The sequence below is a fragment of the Amborella trichopoda genome, chromosome 6 (genome assembly GCF_054954075.1).
Source record: "Amborella trichopoda isolate Santa Cruz 75 chromosome 6, AtrichopodaSantaCruz75HAP2 v2.0, whole genome shotgun sequence".
NCBI lineage: Eukaryota > Viridiplantae > Streptophyta > Magnoliopsida > Amborellales > Amborellaceae > Amborella > Amborella trichopoda.
Window position 1 is genome coordinate 12,254,403 of NC_142341.1, and position 11,491 is coordinate 12,265,893.

Below are 11,491 nucleotides of genomic sequence, written 5' to 3' on the forward strand. Positions count from 1 at the left end.
TTTGAATAAATTACCAACAAATCTAGCCAACTCTTATAACAACATTCTATATATATAAAATACCCCTAACAAACTGTGAAAATGACTAAATTACTCATTTCATATTGTCCCATACTTACGGGCAACCTTCATGCACCTAAGTTTCTAAGCATGATGCCAAATTTTAATGCATTGAAATTACTACACAATTTTGACTTTTGGACTCATGAAAACTTTCATAAAATAAATTACTTGTCTGTAAACCAAATTCCCTATACTTCAACAAATCCCGACATGACCAACTAAGAAAATATGAGAAACTCATCTTAAGGTTGAAAACAAAGAGACTGACAAATAAATCCTGTGACAAAAAAAGAATATGAAAATGACAATCTCTTCTCAGTGTCCAAAAAGAACTTGAGGATAATAAAACTAAATCTAAACACATCTTAACCAATTCTAGATATCAAAACTAAATAAATAACCTTAATCTTCTAATATGAGAAATGATCTTATAGGACCCTCCCTCACCCATGTGTGTAGGACCCCAAATGATCACCATTAAATTTGGCACGGATTTATAGAAAAGTCAAGTCCCGCGCCCATGTGATAACTTTTTTAGAGATCAGTGCCAACTTTAATGGTGATCTTTTGGGGTTCTACACAAATGGGTAGGGAGGGTCCTGTAGGATCATTACTCATCTAATATATATATATATCCTTTCCTTCAAAGCTCACACCCACCTTTTCAATGCCTACCTCTCTATTCTTAGAAAGAAATAACCCATTTAAAAAAATTAAAAATTAAAAAATTCCGAATTTTTTTTATTTGCATCAAGTTCTTTTAAGCAATGATAGTGGACACATAATCTGGACAATACAAGGACTACTGCCGTTGGGACTTAAATTTTGCGTGCTTAACCTTGATAACTAGTTTCAATACCCGGAAAAGGGTATTTCACTAATGTAAATAAATGGTGTAAAGATCCACTCTCACGCTCCTCGAGATGGAACAAGGTTATGGCGGGAATATGCTTTTTTGTATTTTCTCCACAAATAAAAAAAAAGTGGAAAAACACACCTTTAAATAATCATGTCCCAAATTATATTAGAGGGTCAAATCTAATTGTTCATCTAAATGTTTAGAACCTCAAAAGTTAACCCTTTTCCCAAACTTAATCATCGAGTGATCCTTAAACTTAGAATCCAAATTTCCAGATCTAAATAGGTCCAACTGGGTGTTAGCAACAGAACAAGTGTGTGAAATGGAACAAGACTTTATGGTATTCCGGGATCACCAAAACTAGACGGACCATGTGTGATAGGTATCGGCTCCACCACCTAATATGCATCTTATCATGCATTACACCATAGTTTCACCTTTCGGATTTTACGTCTTTTGTTCACTCTTTACACTTTATTCGAGGTTTTTCTCTCTCTCATCTCTTACGGGGGGCATTTGATATCGGTGAATATATCTGAGAAAGTCCCCGACTCTCTCATCTAGTATAACTTTCCCTAGTTTGAAAACAGTAAAAAGTTGAAAAGTCGGAACCACTATATTCCCGAAACACTGCTTTGGTAGGGAAAATTACGGGACATGGATACCCCCGCTCTGGGATTATAACTTTCCCTTGTTTGAAAGCTGTAAAAACTTGAAAAGTGGGAACCACTATATTCCCGAAACACTGTTTTGGTTGGGAAAATTGCGGGACATGGATACCCCCGCTCTGCAACTTTCACGCACACTTTACGGACAAAGAAGTTGTGACGGGCAAAAACTCATCCACGCAGGGTACCCCTGGTTCGCTCACCTCTCTGAGAAGAAAAAACTCACCGCCCCTCTCAGAAGAAAAAACCCTAGCGACTCAACCATCCATCTCTCTAATCTTTTCTCACTCAAAGCCCTAGCAACTCAATCATCCATTGCCACTCGCCCCAACGAAGCTCAACCCTTCAGCAATTCCTGTCCTCCTCGCCTCTGGTCTATTCCCCTCTTCGCCCCCATCGCTGCAAGCTAAGAGCTCAGAGAAAGCTACAGTGAGTCCTTTTTAATTTTTAATTTTTTAGAGCTCGAAAAAGATAATCCCAGATCTAAATGAGATTTTATTTCTGATTTAGGTTCTTTATTTTTCTGATTAAGCTCAAACAAGATTAACTCCAAGTCTACAGACAGCTTTTTTATTTGATTTTTTGTTTCTCTCTTTTTCCTGGTTATGCACAAAGAAGAAAACCCCCATATTGACACAGTTTATTTGTATTTTATTTATGTTTTATTGTTCTAGTTTGTCATATAAATTTTGATGTCCGTTTTCTGCTCATTGAGAAGTATTTGGGGCACGAGAATTTGATTTTGTGTCTATTATGTAATTTTTTGGGCTTTAGGTGTTAGATTAATTGATCATTGTTGCTATCGTTGTTGGTGTTGTTTTTGTGCTGTGCCATTGAACTAATTTTCATTTGGTTTTATTTTGTAGTTAATAATATAAATATTATTTTATTCTTTTTTATTTTTATCCATTGATGAAAGCTTATTTCGTGGTTGTATTATGCAATAGGATTTGATATCTATAAAACTGGGTTCTATTCTATTTGCTTATATAATTTATGGGATTTTCTGTTATTTGGTTTTTGTACCCATTGGGTTGAAATTTATGGAGGAATATCCTTTGCAGAATGAGATATTCTTGGGTTTATCTGGTTACTTTTGCCAAGGTCTGGGGTTTAATTTTGTTATGCTGTTGTTGAAATAGTATTATCTCCCATTGGGTAATAGGAAGCCGTGAAATTGAAATTTTAACTTTGTTTACTTCATTATGTATGTGACAAGATCATTCTAGATTGAATTGGGATGTTTGTCATATAATTCAGTTTGGAAGTTGTAAGTTTGAACTATTCTACCTGCTTTGGTTTGTTTTAGTTTAGTTTCTGCTTTAGATGTTGTGTGGCATGTTGATTTCTCACGTTCTGGTTTTGAAATTTGCTCTTTATTATGCTTGTATACCAAGCATTTAGAGTTTTGAGATTAGTATATTTAGCTCTACCAAGCAGGAGATATGATGTTGTTCTTGTAGTAAAATTATTTGTGATACTTCTCTGATTTTAACCTCTTAGTTCATATATAGTTATTTTTCTTTCTTTGTAATATTCATAGGCAATTTAATTCTTTTAGTCTCTATATTCTTTTTTCATGTCTCTTGCTCATTGATTTCTCATAACACAAAACCTGCAGAAAATGCATTAGATAGGTAGTAGCAAGAAAATCTTATTAAAAAATGTACATCTGACTATTGGAGTTTTCAGATCATCAAAAATGAAGATTACGGCATTGTTGCTCATGAAATGCAGCAACGATGAGGGATCTGAGCCTCTAGTTCTTGCAAGTGCTTCGGATGTTAGCCAATTTGGTTACTTTCAGAGGACTGGAGCCAAAGAGTTCATCCTTTTTGTTGGCCGTACAGTTGCGAAGAGAACTCCACCTAGTCAGAGACAATCTGTTCAGCATGAAGGTCGGTTTGTTTCTCTAATTGTTTTCTTGTGATAAATTTTGAGGGATTTCTTGTTTTTGTTGTTCTATGAGTGAATTGTTAGAAATGGAGAGAATTGGATGATTTTGACTGGAAATTGGGATCATATGAACTGGACCTTCTATTTTCACTAAAAAAGATCTGAACCGTCAATTTGACCTATTTGCATTATGGGATAGATTATCGGAAATTTTCTCTGTAGTGCAAATTGTTTAAATCTTTACTTTATTTTCTATCATATACCTTTTTTAGTGGTAGGGATTTTTTGGTTATTCCATGCATGGATTTTATTTATTTCTTCATTTCGGATCTGCCATTTTTGGATCTGACTATTTTGAGTGTGATTTTTCTAAGATATTGTTGCTTTTTTCAGGGTTTTGTGGTAAGGAATTGGAGCATCTTATTGGACATGAAAATTTTCCTTTAGAAACAAGATCGGAGCTTGTCTTTTTCCTTAATTTTTTAAATTTATTTTTCGTATTCAGTTTGGCTGTGGATATTGAGTTTTTTTTCTAAAGGTGATATGCTGTTCTGTTTTATCACATGTAGGTTTCCAAAGATGTGGTTAAGGGATCAATAGTTTTTGAATGTTTATTTTTTTGTTGATATCTGTACTTTTGGATTGTTTTGTTTTTGGGAATGCATTTGATGCATAATTGGATTATTTGAGTTTGTATGACTTTTTTAGGGGGACCATTTATACTTGTTTGGTGGTTTTGGAATGTTATTCTCTTATATGGGAGTATAAGTAACAGTTATATCAATGAGCTACCAAAAAAGAAGAAGAGAGTAACAGTTTACAGATGGGATTATATTTTGAGGGGTTTCTTGGAAATTGATACAGGTTTTATGGTCTGATGCGGTTCTCTTTTAAAAGAAGTTAACTGCTATTGTTCAAAAAGGCAATCTTGAGATATCACAATGAGCTTGCTAGATGGAATAAAAAAAATACTGACATTTGATTCTAGGAGGCTACCATTCTCGTGACTGTTTTCTGGTTCATATATGTTGCTTTTCTATAAATTGATGGTCATGTAGCCCCCAACTTGACTCTCTTATCCAAGGATTATCCCTTTGAGGGAGAAAAAGGGCCATTTGGTACAACAATTGGTTCTCTCAATTGGTACAACAAGAAAATATAGAAGACTTGTGAAATCTCAACATTTTAGATGATCACAAATGAAGGACATGGGTGTGCATCTTAAATTTGAAATGTATTGATAATTTTTGAGAAATTCATCCTTCTATTATGCCCAAGAATATTCATTTTCATCTATTATGCTCAATAATATCCTAGGATCTAAACATGATCTCCTGCTGGTATCAAGGTTGTCTTCCTTGTGTAAATTAATCCCCTCTAAAGGTGAGAACTAGGAATACTACCTCCAACAGTCAATTGAAATCTAAGATACCCAAAGTGGCATATTATCTTTTTTTTAAAACCTATTCTAGCATGATATACCTTCTCAGAAACCGTCCCTTTAGATATATATGATGAAGAATAAAATACTCTCTAGCTCTAGAGAAGGGGACCGAGTTTTGGAATTGATAGCTAAAGGTGATTTCAGTTACTTGGCATGTCGTTCGGAACCTTGTCATGTGAATTTTTTATTATTATTGATGGTTTCTGCAATCATTTTAGGATAATTCTTGAATATTTCATGGGAATGTACTTTTGGGTAAGTGAATTTTGTAATTAAACTGCCATGGTTTATTAGCCTAAAGTTGGGGTATTGTTCGTAAGTATTAAACTAGGAATTAGGATTGTTTTCTTTTAGTTTTCTTTTTTTGAGAGTTAAGGGAAATGGAAGCATTAAATTGCTCCATGAGGTGCAGACAAAGGAAAGGAAGACACAGTGTGCAAGGAGAAGGGGAGATGAAATGGGAGGGAAAGTTTTTGCATTGGGCGGCCGACTCCCATGAAAAGCGTGTCTTGGATGATTCCAGATTTACTTATTTGAAATATGATGTGAATTGACTACTAATGCCATGTAGAGAAGCATAATGCCATGTAGAGAAGCATAAGCCCTACAGTTTATAGGGTTAATAACAGAATATGCTGACAAGTATGTTTGAAACTTCTTTAATGTTAAATATGCATGTTGAACAAAATGGGCTATTACTTCATAGATAATATTTTTATATACAAGTGGCATCAAACCAAAGTTATGTAGAAAAATTTCACTTTCGAACCTTTTGACTTCATTGTAAAGTTTGGGTAGCTTCTGTTATGAGTTTTGCTTGAGAAATCAAAGATAACAAATGCTGTAATTTGTGTTCGGTTGGTTCATCAGAGTACAAGGTGCATTCTTACAACAGAAATGGTCTTTGTGCTTTGGCTTTCGCGGATGATCATTACCCCATCCGTAGTGCATTCTCTATTCTCAATAAGGTAATATCTGATTTCTATTTGGTATTAGTATATTAGCTATTTGTTACCGGTTCATTCAGCTACAACCATTTGCGTATTGCCTTATTGAATTATATTTCTAGTGGTACATATTCAATGATTTACATAGTCGTCGTTTTGAGTTTTGAAAAGTAACACTTAGAGTTTTTATCATTTGTGGTTTAGATTGCTTGAATGGTTGTAGCTAGGTTTACTTGGATCTGCATGTGTTTCATGTTTTTCACCAAGTAACGATTCTGAGGTTTGTTGTTTTTCTTTTCTTGGATTTAAATATGTTAGTTTTATTTGCACATATTTTTTTTATGTTTATATCATTACTGTTAAAATATGTGTTCTTGGATTTAAATATGTTAGTTTTATTTGCACATTGTTTTTTTTTCTTTTCTAGGTTTAAAAACTAACATTTTTTTTTATGCTAACATATTTTAACAGTAGTGATATAATCAGGACATGCAATAAGATGGCCATAGTGGAATATGAGGAAAGTTGGTGGTTGGGTTGAGACTCTTCCCAACAAGTGCTCGGTGTCTCTTTATTTGTTTACGTGCCTAGGAAAAAGTTGTTGGATTTGGTGATCAAGAGATTCAGATGTAGATTATTGCATTCATTCCTTGGATTACGGAGCTATGGTCTTGAGGGCTTCCGTTTACATTATTCTTTTCTACTAATTGACAATTTTCCATATATATTGATATACCAAGGGCCAAAACACTAGGAGGAAGGGAGTTCCTGTTGAGTGGTCACGAGAATTACAAATTCCATTTTGTAAGTTGCACTGGAGCTTTTGGGAAGGACCTTGCACTTTTATTTTGCTTTCTTTTTCTTTTGTTTTTTTGAACTGATGACATTGTATTAATGGATAATATATTTACAAAACTATCCACAAGAGACGGGATGAGGCAGCCCACAGGTTGGGTCCTCTACAAGAATGTAGAAAGTCCAGGAGGAGACAGAAAAACCAGAAGAGAAAGAAAAGAAGCCCGCTGGCGACAAAAAAGTAGGACCGTTAAATATTCACAACAGGGACAATATGAACCTCTCGCTTAGGGTAAGTATGTTTATAGTTGCATAGCAAGTACAAAAAGACAATAATTCGTTAGGGATTCATGATCTTGGGAGATATTAAGGGATTCCAGGAGCATGCTGGATTATGTGCCATGTTAATGGATGCCAGTTGGAAGCCTGGAGATTCATTTCCCATGGTTGGCCTATTCATATTCGCCTTCCAAAGTGTTGGTTAAGGATTACTTCAAGAGGTGTATGGTGCTATAATCGCCACTTATTTCTATTTCCTTTGGTTAGGGTAGCTTGGTGCCTTAGGGACACATTTTGTTTCGAAAGTTGACCACTAGGGATAAAATATAAAGGTTTGAATTGTTGACCACCACCACCCTAGTGTAACCAGGTGTCTGTCTTACCACAAGACCAAAGACCGAGGGTGTCATGGGAATGACTTTGAGAAGAAAAGTTTGAACCATTTGGAGCAACATTCTTTACAACTTTGGCACCTGACAGTCGGTGATGGCTCAGTAAATGGGGTTAAACATCTGAATAGTGCATGATACTGATTCTCGAATATTTCAATACTGTATACTGTCACAGGCCTTACTGAGATGGTATGCAGTAGCCATTTATTTTCCGTCGCTGTTCTATCACTATGATTTACAATTTCTGGTTCAAAATATTAACAGTGCCTAGTAGTATGGTTTTGTAATCATGGATGTGGTTTATATGACTGAAATTACGTCTGCAATATGGTTATGTTTTGTGTGTTCTGCACCTCTATGGAACCACTACTTTCTAGATTATCATTGATTCCAAGATGTAGTAGTTCACTATTTTTATAGTTTCACTAATACTAATCTTTTATATTCTGCAAACAGCAAGAAGGAACAAGTAGTTTCTTGATTATCATTGATTGCCAGATTCAGTACTTCATTATTTTCCTAGTTTCATTCATAATAAATCTTTTGTTTTATAAGAATGACAAGACGCGGCCATGCTTTTCATTTGTATGACTTCCCTATTATAGTAAGTTATATTTTGGCCTGTGGTGGCTGTTATAATTGTAAGGTTCCTGGAGGAGGTTCAGACTGGCAGTCAGTAGTGTTGTTTGGTAAATGTTGAATTGGGGTGCTCACATTACGGCAGGTTCTAGATGAATATCAGAAAAGCTTTGGGGAGTCCTGGAGAACCATGCATTTTGATGCAACTCAACCTTGGCCTTATATAAGTGAAGCTCTCACCAAATATCAGGTAATTAAAATTTTTGCTTCATAGATTGCTACGCATCCTTACAACTTATTGTATTTACAAACAGTTGTTGTTTTTCTTCAAATGTTTATTTAAGTTCACATGTCAAGAAAAAAAAATTTCTATTTAAGTTCATGCACCCTGCTTTGTATTGAGTTTTTAGCCAAAGCATGTGTACATAAATGTATTTCTCTCCTTTTCAGGACCCCGCAGAAGCTGATAAATTGCTAAAAATTCAGAGGGACTTGGACGAGACCAAAATCATTCTTGTAAGTTTATATTCTTGATTGGGTTACTTCAGCTGGTATGCATAACTCATACTATTTTTATTCGTGATTTAGGCTAAATGTTGAGAATTTTGCCTGGTTATTATCTAACTCTGGAGTTTGTTTTATTGGAAGCCTTGTTGGCTGAGATGTCTTGAGTTTTCATAACTAATGATTTTTTATAACTCATGATTTGGACTGTCTCATTTTTGTCTCATTTTAAGTATGTTGACTCCTTGTTTTTTCTTTTAATCTTGAACAATTGGACGGTAGATTTTTTTTTGCACCAAACATGATTATTAATGGGACCATGGGATCTGATACGGAAAATTGTGTTGTGGAAGAACAATTGTACTTTGCCAATCAGCTGAGATCAGCAATAAACATCTTGTACTCAGAAAGTATAAACAGGTAAATGGCAGAATCCCCTGAAGAAAAATCCTATTACAAATGCATGGAGTCTCTATTTACAGAGGACAAAAAATTCCTTATATGAAATGGCTGTTTTAAACATATACACCCCTTTGATACCCTCCCTGAAACTCAGGCTCTAAGTCATTGTTTGACAAGTTAAGTCTCATGCATCATGGGCTTGGTAGTAAGAAGGTTGGCAGCTTAAGGACAGAATATGTGACAAAGCCTGATGAAATTGTCCTGGTGCTCCTCCTTAATGTGGTGACCTTCCACCTTGATATACTTCTCCAGCTTGGGAGATTCTGGATTAAGTATTGTTTGCATGACCTTCGTATTGTACCTGTGAGATGTGTCAGGCTAATAAGTTTGTTATGAATTCTCTTATCTAAAGAATCTAGCAGGATATGCGACTTCTGCTTTCATTTTGTAATTTGAATCTCCTCTGCTTCTCACTATCACACAAAAAAACTGCAAGAGGCAGGAGCATATGGTAGTCCAACAATCATTAGGTCATGCCACTCAATTATAGTTTGCATACAAAGAGAAAGAAACAAAACATGAATAATATGCACCATCAGATGAACCACGTGTATTGTACAATGTGATAGACACTGTTAGGATGGGGCTTTTGTGTGAGTCAAGTGCATTGTCTACTAGAGCTCCAACAGTCTGGGGATGAGTTGTTGCACTTATGGTAGGCTCTCTACCAATATGTGTTGTTTTGTCTTCACTTGAGAAGTATGTGGATAAAGTTGTAATATGTGAATCCAATGGGATGATACTCTTGAGCATAATTATGGGAATGATGACAGTTTTGAGGATAATATGCTTTTGAATAGCATATTGTCAGCATAATTTAGAAGGATGGTAGTCCAGCAATGGTCAGATGAACATGGAATAGTCGGGTATGAAAAAGGAAAACATGGAATGGTCAGATACACTTTGTGTTACCCTACCTTGAAGAGCAATAAGTATGGTTTTCCAAACAAGCAAAAAGAGTCCTATTTGAGATTTAGTGTGAGTAGAACTTATCCCATGCTTATTGTGCTCTTATTTGTGGCTTTTTTCCTTTTTGCCAGATTTGAGTGTGGGAAATATAGGTTATTGTCCTTTCTGAGTGGGCCAAGGGTTATTCATATACAACAATAAGTGGGTATGAACACATGGGGAAGCAGTCCAATACAGGCCAGACACACGGAAATTTTTCAGAATTATACTGTCCTTGTCTGATCCTTGTGGTCATGTTTGAATGATTTTATGAGAAATTTGTATCATACAAGAATTGCCTTTTGGGGAAGCAATTTCATTGCATTGTTTCAATTTTGAAACAATGCTATGTAAAAAGAGAAAGAAAATGGGGTGTATTACTGAAAAAATAGAAAATGGGGTGTGAGATAATTAGGAAAAGGGTATGCGTGGTACTTTGGGGGCATATATTGTTATTGCCTAATCCCGTTCTTTCTTCTTTGTTTATTTCCTTGAACTTGAATCATGACCACCTGATGATATGCTTTTCTTTGTCACAGCATAAGACAATTGACAGTGTGCTTGAAAGGGGAGAGAAGCTGGACAGTCTAGTGGAGAAGAGTTCAGATCTGAGTGCTGCATCTCAGGTATATCATATGTTTCAATTATTTGAAGTATTCCCAAAAAGAGGAAAGTATGCTCTTATAATCTGATCGGACATGGAAAATCATAGTGCATTGTGTCATTACCCTCTAGTGAAATGATGGATGGTGATGGACAATGAGACTTCAGCGAGAAAAGACATGGGCCCAGTGGTGGTTTTCAAATTTTCCTCTCTCCCACTGCTGTGCATCTTTCTCAACTGATGGTGATGGCCCATGGGCTACGATTTTCCTAGAGTCAATTGTAATAGTATTTTCTGAAAGGACCTGGTTTTTTCGTGATTGTTCATTCTACGGCCCCCTCTTAATATTCTATGCATGCAAGGAATGTGTATCATAATCCATTGGATTATTTTTTTTGTTTTGGGGTAAATGAATCCATTGAATCATAGTATGGGTTACTGGACAACGTCCTCTGTTCACAATGATGTATGGTTAGAGATGAACTTTACCTTAGAGAATGTCTCCACTGACCCCATTCAGGTTGATCTCCAACCATTTATCATTGGAAATGGTTGATGTAACCATGGAATACCATACACCATAATCAAGTGGACTATGTAGTTACCCTAACCTTTAATCACACCACACTTCTTGCATCTGAAAGTGTTGGATTTTAGAGCTGAAACAAAGACATTATGCATGGCAGATGTTCTACAAGCAAGCCAAGAAAACCAACCAATGCTGTACCATATTATAGATGATTCAATTCTTGTATTAGAATAATGGTTCAGGATTGTAAAGAGTGAGATGATGAAAATATTGTGGTGGTTGTATTATCTATCACCGTTATGTAATTGTGGGTTTGCCTTAACTCTTGGGGCCGTGGTGGGTAGCTTTCTACCCTTCTGTCTTGTGCGTTTCTGGCTTTTTTGGGACTAAGAATCAGAGTTCCAGTTTTAATGGCTCCTTGAATATTTGGGAATCTTGAAGGATGGAGAAGGTAAGGAAGTACATAACAGAAACTCGGACCATAAAGGAATAACAATGTAAAAGAAAAGGAAAATTTATCTA

At 35.6% G+C, this 11,491-nt stretch overlaps 1 protein-coding gene across 1 annotated transcript; it reads left to right on the forward strand.

Moving 5' to 3' along the window:
• The first annotated feature begins 1,752 nt into the window (after positions 1-1,752).
• Positions 1,753-11,291, forward strand: LOC18438135 (VAMP-like protein YKT61). Its single transcript, XM_006848324.4, has 7 exons — positions 1,753-2,019; positions 3,283-3,488; positions 5,801-5,898; positions 8,068-8,172; positions 8,373-8,438; positions 10,376-10,462; positions 11,127-11,291. The coding sequence occupies exons 2-7, from the start codon at positions 3,293-3,295 to the stop codon at positions 11,175-11,177; spliced, it is 603 nt and encodes a 200-aa protein (XP_006848387.1). The 5' UTR covers positions 1,753-2,019; positions 3,283-3,292; the 3' UTR covers positions 11,178-11,291.
• Positions 11,292-11,491: the final 200 nt, after the last annotated feature.

What these genes read in the sequence shown, in the direction of transcription:
- LOC18438135 (XM_006848324.4), top strand. Translation starts at nt 3,293, where the DNA reads ATGAAGATTACGGCATTGTTGCTCATGAAATGCAGCAACGATGAGGGA. An exon ending in ACAATCTGTTCAGCATGAAG is followed by an intron (nt 3,489 to 5,800) that starts GTCGGTTTGTTT and finishes TTGGTTCATCAG; the next exon opens with AGTACAAGGTGCATTCTTAC. An exon ending in ATCTGAGTGCTGCATCTCAG is followed by an intron (nt 10,463 to 11,126) that starts GTATATCATATG and finishes TATGCATGGCAG; the next exon opens with ATGTTCTACAAGCAAGCCAA.